General features: G+C 43.5%; 1 protein-coding gene across 1 annotated transcript; it reads right to left on the bottom strand.

Annotated features, from left to right (window-relative positions):
• Window positions 1-639: 639 nt before the first annotated feature.
• On the bottom strand, window positions 640-7,076 carry Exosc3 (exosome component 3). The gene is made up of 4 exons (XM_052716394.1): window positions 6,716-7,076; window positions 6,008-6,157; window positions 3,421-3,572; window positions 640-982 (listed from the first exon to the last, which is right to left on the bottom strand). Exons 1-4 carry the CDS (start codon window positions 7,046-7,048, stop codon window positions 781-783), a joined length of 837 nt encoding a protein of 278 aa, XP_052572354.1. The 5' UTR covers window positions 7,049-7,076; the 3' UTR covers window positions 640-780.
• Window positions 7,077-7,510: the final 434 nt, after the last annotated feature.

Below are 7,510 nucleotides of genomic sequence, written 5' to 3'. Positions count from 1 at the left end.
AAATAACATTTGGCCAGACTAAGATCAGAAATCCTCATCATACTGTTAAGAAAAAAAAAAAAAAAAACCTGAAAACATAACAGTACCTTGTATTATGAGGTGAAATACTTGTAATTGTTATAGTTTTTGTAGGAGTTATGGAAGAAATGTATCCTGGTTTTGAAGTAGAGTATGTTAAGTTACAATATCCTGTCACTTCAACTTGAAAGTATCCTGGTTTTGAAGTAGAGTATGTTAAGTTACAATATCCTGTCACTTCAACTTGAAAAACATCAATACACAGTGGTTAAGCTTTAAGCCATGTTACACTTGGCTTCAGTATCTCTATGAGGATTAGTGTCTTCTGCAGTGACCAGGTATGAGCTAATGGTGTAAAACACTTGGAACTTTTCAACAAGGTAAGTATGTATTGAGCCGTTATATACTCTTCCACTGGCTTATGGGATTACAGGTAGGTTTTACCTCTGGCAAACAAGTTTTACTACTATAACAAAAGAATTTTAATGTTAAGTTACAGCTCATTATAGAAGCTGTATTATAGGAGAAGTAAGGGAGGTAACTTCAAACAATACTATATACAAATTTATATTTAAAAAAAATCACAATTTTCTTATACATGTATGAGTAAAGACCAGTAACTCTTATAAAAATATTTTATTGGATTCTAGAAAGACAATATGCATCTTCTGAAGATCTGATAGAAAGAGGTTCACCTGAAAAAAAAGATTTCCCCAAGAAACTCACTCTTGACTAAAATGAGCCATTAAAGAGATGTTCGTGTCAACTTTCTGCCAATCTGGCAAAGATCTGTTTTCTTTGATCTGTCGTCATGTGTTCACAAGCTTCTAAGACATTCGCCAAAATTAAAGTCTGCTGAATGGTTTTTGCCTTGACCCATATTCTTCCATTCATTCCAAACACAATCTCCAACGGATAGAGTTTTCCCAGTTCCTGCACAATTTCACAATCTGGAGCTAATAGCCTTGTAGGAAAAACAAAAGCAAATTTAATAAAGCAGTAGGGTATGTTGTGGCTCTCCTAGGGAGAGTCCTTTTCTGGGTAGTTCTCTGTGGTTATTCAAAGCCCCCTCAGCATCATCCCAAAACAAGCACATGATGCCATCTGCTGCCTCTTTTCCTGTACCACCCTCCCCCAGCCCTTTTTTATCTGAAGATGAGGTTTAGCTAGATCACTTAAACCAGTCTCAGATTTGGAGGTTTGAAAACTATCCTCCCTTCCCAAGTAGCTGGGACTACAATAATGTGCCACTGTGCCCAGCTCAATGCCCCCTTTCTTCCAAGAACCTTCTACTTTTCAGGCATACCAGAGTTTACAATCATGTCACCAATGTTGCATAACACATAAATGTATAAAGTCTCTTCTCCTGAACCCCCCTTAATTCTAAGACTTGGGATCATAGCTTATTATTACTTTTTTTGTTTTTGTTTTTCAAGACAGGGTTTCTTTGTTTGCCTTAGTTGTCCTGGAACTCACTTTGTAGACCAGGCTGGCCTCAAATTCACAGAGACCCGCCTGCCTCTGCCTCCTGAGTGCTGGGATTAAAGGTGTGTGCCAACACTGCCTGGCTTATTATTATTACCTACAGTGCCAACAGAATATTTTAAATTTACTTTCCTGTCCATTTTAGTTCCTCCCTGGTATTAAATTCAGAGTATTATCTATGAAACCAAGGTTGCTGCTCAGTCAGTAACATGCTTCTTATATGTCTCAAACGTAGTTTCCACAAGTGAAGGACAAATAGCAAGGAGAAACCTAGGAAGGTAGCTCTGAACTTTAGTGGCTTTAGAAGTACAACCCTTTAATATGGCACAGCCTGGGTAGGTGATTGTCTAAATACCCTAACACAATCTGCCCCAATGGGAATTGTAAAATCTTCCAGGACAGTGTCAGGAACCATCTCTACATGGCTCTCAAGCTTAATGAGCACATCACCCTGCCTGCATTTGATATTACAAACACTTGGTAATTCTATACAAATGCAAACTGCATCTGTATTCAAGTATCTTAGAATTAAGGAAAGACCAGTTTTCACATATGGTATATGTTAGTTATAAAGAGCAGGAGGTCTTCTGAGAGAGAAGAAAGGACAGGACAGCATAAACTTGAAGTGTGACATATCAGAAAAGGCTCTAGAAGGGCTGCAGAGCTGGCTTGGTGGTTAAGAGCACTGACTTTTTCCAGAGGCAGCAGGTTCAATTTCCAGCACCCACATGGTGGCTCACAACCATCTGTCACTACAGCTCCAGGGGATCTGATGCCCTCTTCTGGCCTCCAGGGGCAACAGGCATGTTCTAGGTACACATATACACATGCAGGCAAAACACCCAAGAGTGAGCGCACCCATGAGGCACTACACACACACACACACACACACACACACACACACACACACACACACACGCATGAGGCACTATACCAACATTCAAACCATATAGCCAAATAGCATCTGGACTTGAATATTTACATTAAGAGGGCAGAACCAAATTCACAAGTTTAAATATATATGCTAAAACACTGATCTTTTTAAAATATTTTGGTTTATGTTGGTTTTGCCATGTATGTCTGTGTACCACATGTTCTCAGTGCCTGCTGAGGCCAGAAGTGGGCACTGGATCCCCTGGAATTAGTGGTCAGCCTCCATGTAGTTGCTGGAAATTGAACCCGGATCATCTGGAAGAGTAGCTAGTGCTTTTAACCACTGAGTCTTCTCTCCAGCCGCCTAAAATACTAACTCTGAAGAAAACCAAGATCTTGTAAATGAAGAATCCAAATCCTAAAGATTTATTTTTTCAACACAGGTATAATAATTATTAGGGGAGCCTCTATCCTTAACTGAGGAACTATGGACAGCAGCAGATGGCTTCTAGGGGAAGAGAATCAGTTTTCTCTAAGGATACAGCTGATGGTAGGTGGACCACACTGCAGTGGATGCTCCCACACTTAGGAATGTATGGGCAGCACAGATTGGATTCAATGGCATATTCATTTTTAAAAAGGGGCACACACAACTATAACAAGAAGAATTTGAGCAGTGGTGACACACACCTTTAATTCCAGCACTCAGGAGGCAGAGGTAGGCCGATCTCTGAGTTCGAGGCCAGCCTGGTCTACATAGTGAGTTCCAAGACAGCCAGAGCTACACAGAGAAACCCTGTCTCAAAAAACCAAAATAGAAAAAAAAAAGTGGGGGGGGGGGGGGGGGCGGCAGGAGGCATACAAACTCAGACCTAGGGGGTAGGGTGGGGAGGGGAGGGAGGTAGGAAAGGGATCTGGGACAAGTTACAGGGAGGAATAGGGAGTGAGAATGATCAACAAAATACACTGTATGAAATTCTCAAAGAATTAAACGTATTTTAAATATTTCATTAAAGTAGGCAGTTAACAAGTATCATAACTTACTTTCTAATTAAGCCCAAAGTCACTTTGAAGAGCAGACCGTCCTGTCCAATCACACCCATTCCATTGGCCCGTCCACAGCTGTCAATACAGACCATTTCTGGTTCCATGTCTTTATTAGCAACCACACACTGGCCATAGATGAGATCTCCAACCTATAAGATTAAAATTAAAGTTCACTTCCCTTCATCCAGATATCCTGTAGGTGCTGCTGCTGGTTCTGTTCCGTGGGCAAGAATGCCAGCAACCCACAGTTCTCAAGCTAAGGACCAATGATACTACTTTGGAGCTGAATTCACACACCATGAAATCCTCCAAGAGCCATTTTAAGGTCTAAGAACACCCTTTAAAACTGCACTGTCCAGCTTATATGTGGTTTATTTCAATTTATATTTAGCCTTATGTCTAATTAAGACACATAAAATTCAGTTCCTCACGGCATCAGCTAATTTTCAGCTGCTCAATAACCACATGTAACTAGTGGTAGCCGTATCAATCAGTGCAGATACAAAAACAAAACCTAACAACAGCAAAAAAACTGGCATCACTTGCTGTGGGATGTTCTGTATGGCAAATATGTTAATAAATAAAACACCGATTGGCCAGTAGCCAGACAGGAAGTATAGGCAGGACTAACAGAGAGGCGAATTAAGGGAATAGGAAGGGAAGGAGGAGACTGCCTGGAGCTGTCTCCAAGACAAGCAAGATGTGAGGGTACCAGTAAGCCATGAGCCACGTAGCAAAGTATAGATTAATAAAAATGGGCTAAATATAAGAGTAAGAGCTAGACAATGGTAGGCCTGAGCTAATGGCCAAGCAGTTTAAATAATATAAGCATCTGTATGTTTATTTTATAAGTGGGCTAAGGGACTGCCGGGGCTTGGTGGGACCCGGAGAAAAAACTCCAGCTACAATCACTGGAGAATGTTCTATCAGTACTACTTACAAAAAATTATACACCTGACCAAAGGAAGGAAAAACTCAAGACATCCATATCCAAAAGAAAATGGGACAGTACCAATTCACAGATGCTACTTCATGGAAGATTTGCTTTAAAAGGCTACAAAATTGAACTTTAAAATGATGAAGTGAGAAACAATGAATTTATTCTCTTCATTCAACATTAAAAATACCCACTGCTAAGAGCTAGAGAGATGGCTCATGGGTTAAGAGTACTTGCTGCTCTTGCAGAGGACCCAGGTCAGGTTCCTAGCACTCTCCTGGCAACTCACAATCACTCATTACTCAAGTTTCAGGGGACCTGACCTTCCTGTCTGACCTCCACAAGCAGCAGTCACTCAGTGGGCACACACATGGAGTCAAGACACTCTCAATGTGCATACATTAAAAATGATTTTTTAAGTACCCACTGTTTGGGGTGACTACAAAACCTAGAGGGAATCATAACACATTTCATGCCTTTCAGGAGCATGGAGTCTTGTACAGGGTAATGAGAATGAATAAACTCATGAACAAGTTCAAGAACAATTCCAGTGCTAAGGTAAAGATTCAGGAAAAGTGATGACGATGAATGACTTTACATAGGCATGCTTAGCCTGGACCTCAAAGGATGGATGTCTCCTAGGCTGAGGAGGAGACGCTGTAATCCAGACCGTGGAACATCATTAATAAAGACCCATGGGAAGGAAACAAAGTGCAGTGGTACTGTGAAGCTTAGACATGCTTACATGACATACATTAGTAGGAGGGAAGACCCTGGGGCACACCACCAATGAATTCTGTATGCTTTGAACAATCTTTTTTTCCCTGTTAAGAACAGGAATATGGGGGCTGGAGAGATGGCTCAGTGGTTAAGAGCACAGGCTGCTCTTCCAGAGGTCCTGAGTTGAATTCCCAGCAACCACATGGTGGCTCACAGCCTTCTATAGTGGGATCTGATGCCCTATTCTAGCATAAAGTCGAAAGAGCACTCATATACATAAAATAAATCTTTAAAAAAATCCACACATATAAAAGAAAAAAAAAAAAAGAAAGGGACTATGTCACCATGAGGATGTCAACAGATGGAAGCAGGGGTGTTAATGAGACTGCTGCCCAGTTCTGTCAAAAGGGAGCAAATGCTTGACCACGTGGAGACAAAGGGATCAGTATGTAAAAAATAAGAGATGAAACAAAATAAGAGAGTTGAATGAAAAGTAGCATAGATGCCATCAAATTTCTGGCTCACATGCATCCCCAAGAGGGTTACGGCTAAACTAACCAGAAAGCCCAACCAGAAATCCTGCGGTAATGAGATCACTCCTCTGTCAGCTCCGAGGACTTAGAGCCAAGATGAACAGAGCTGACAGTGCCAGTGTCCCTTAGACTAGGGCCGTTTTCCTTGTGAGGTGGATATGGACACAACAGGACATAACAAGGGAACAGCAGACAACCCTTCAACCTGGGAGAACACCCAAGCACATAGCACTGGTTCTGGGGCTGCAGCACCTAAGGAACTCTTGTTAACCATCCTGGAGAACTGGAAAGATAGCTTGTGCTTTGGAGACAGTTCTGTAGCTCTCTGGGCTGTTCAATTTCTGGGGAGTGGCTATTTTTCCTTACCGTAGAACCCAAAGGCTCCCATCATTACCTGCACATTTGGCCTGTTTCTTTTAGTTGCTCCTTCAAATGCCAGGTAAGACAAAGAAGCCGGCTCACTCCCTCCAACATCAACTTTGAATATATCTCCAGATTTAGCGATCACTATGCCGATCACATGGTCTCCTTTCACTGGTACATACTACAAAACAGAATGAAAGAACAACCATAAACAACACGAATACTACTATAAAATATCTTCTTAACAAGCTTACTCAGGGTGAGTCTCAACCAATCCTCCCAATTCATACTTCTCAGGTAGCTGGAAATTCAAAACCGGCCCGCACCAGTCTGGACAACTTTGTAGCCTCTAATCCGGAGTTGACCTGGGTCAGGTTTCATACTTCAGCATCTTTTATACATCCGGTGGCACAAGAATCCTTACAGTCAAGGAAGCCCCTCCACTAGACACTTCTTACGTGAAAGTTCTTACTCATTCTATGAGAAATTTAACTCCCTGTGGTTTAGACTCATTGCAACTGGAACTCCAAACGGCAGGCCTACAGCTTCCTACTCTTTAGCCTTTTTCAACCTTTTCGCCCTTCTCAGGATGTGGTTCCTCTAAAGAAGATGCTGAGAGGGACCTAAGAGGCTACCGCAGTTCAAGGCTCGCCTTAACCTCACCTCCCACTAGCAGGGAGTCTTCCCAGAACTGGGATGCTACTTTCGCTGCAGCACCGCCTCTCCGACGTCCGCTCACCCGCTTCTGTTGCGAGTCCACCCAGTAAATGCCACCGCCGCCTCCTCCGGGCTCCTTATGACGCAGGCGGCCACACTTGGTGACCAGCAGGCGGTCCCCGCAGCGTCGCAAACCCGGGCCACACACTACGCGCAGCCGCGGGCGCGCCCCCGCATTCAGACGTAACGGCTGCTCCCCGGCGCCGCCAAGGCCGTCTACGTCCTCGTGCTCCGGCAGCACCAGCTCCTCGCCAGGGAGAACCACCTGATTCAGCACGTTGTGCGCCACCCGCGCCCGGCAGCCGGCCACGGATGCCGCCGCAACCGACGGTACTTCGGCCATAGCGGGAGACATCGCAGCTTCCGCTATCCTACTTCCGCTTCCGCATGCACTAGCCCGCCCACCAGGGTTATCCCTTTCCGGTGGTTGTGGGCTTTCTGAATTAAACTTTAGCCTGCCCACTAGTCGCTTCAGCGGGTAGGTACTCCTCCCCGCCCCAAACAGAAACGCGCGGCTGGTCTTTTGGCTTAGTATCAAGCGATGCTGGGAATTAAACGCAAGCTGGATTTGGAGGCTTTACCTTTTTATTCTACCTACAGAAAGGTGGCTGAACTTTTAACTAGGAAAAAGTTTTTTCAAAATATAGCTTGTTTGGTTGTTGCTACCAATTTAAATTGTGTAAAATATAAAGAATAAAAGAAGAAAGCAACAGTTAGGAGCACTGGCTGTTCTTCCAGAGAACCCGAGTTCAATTCCCAGCACCCACATGGCAGCTCACAACTGTCTGTAACTCCAGTTCCAGGGGATCTGAACCCT

This window comes from Peromyscus californicus, unplaced genomic scaffold, assembly GCF_007827085.1.
Source record: "Peromyscus californicus insignis strain IS unplaced genomic scaffold, ASM782708v3 Scaffold_5__1_contigs__length_169319896, whole genome shotgun sequence".
In the NCBI taxonomy this organism is placed as follows: Eukaryota; Metazoa; Chordata; class Mammalia; order Rodentia; family Cricetidae; genus Peromyscus; species Peromyscus californicus.
The sequence above is the reverse complement of the archived record's forward strand: the minus strand, read 5'-3'. Positions and strand labels throughout refer to the sequence as shown.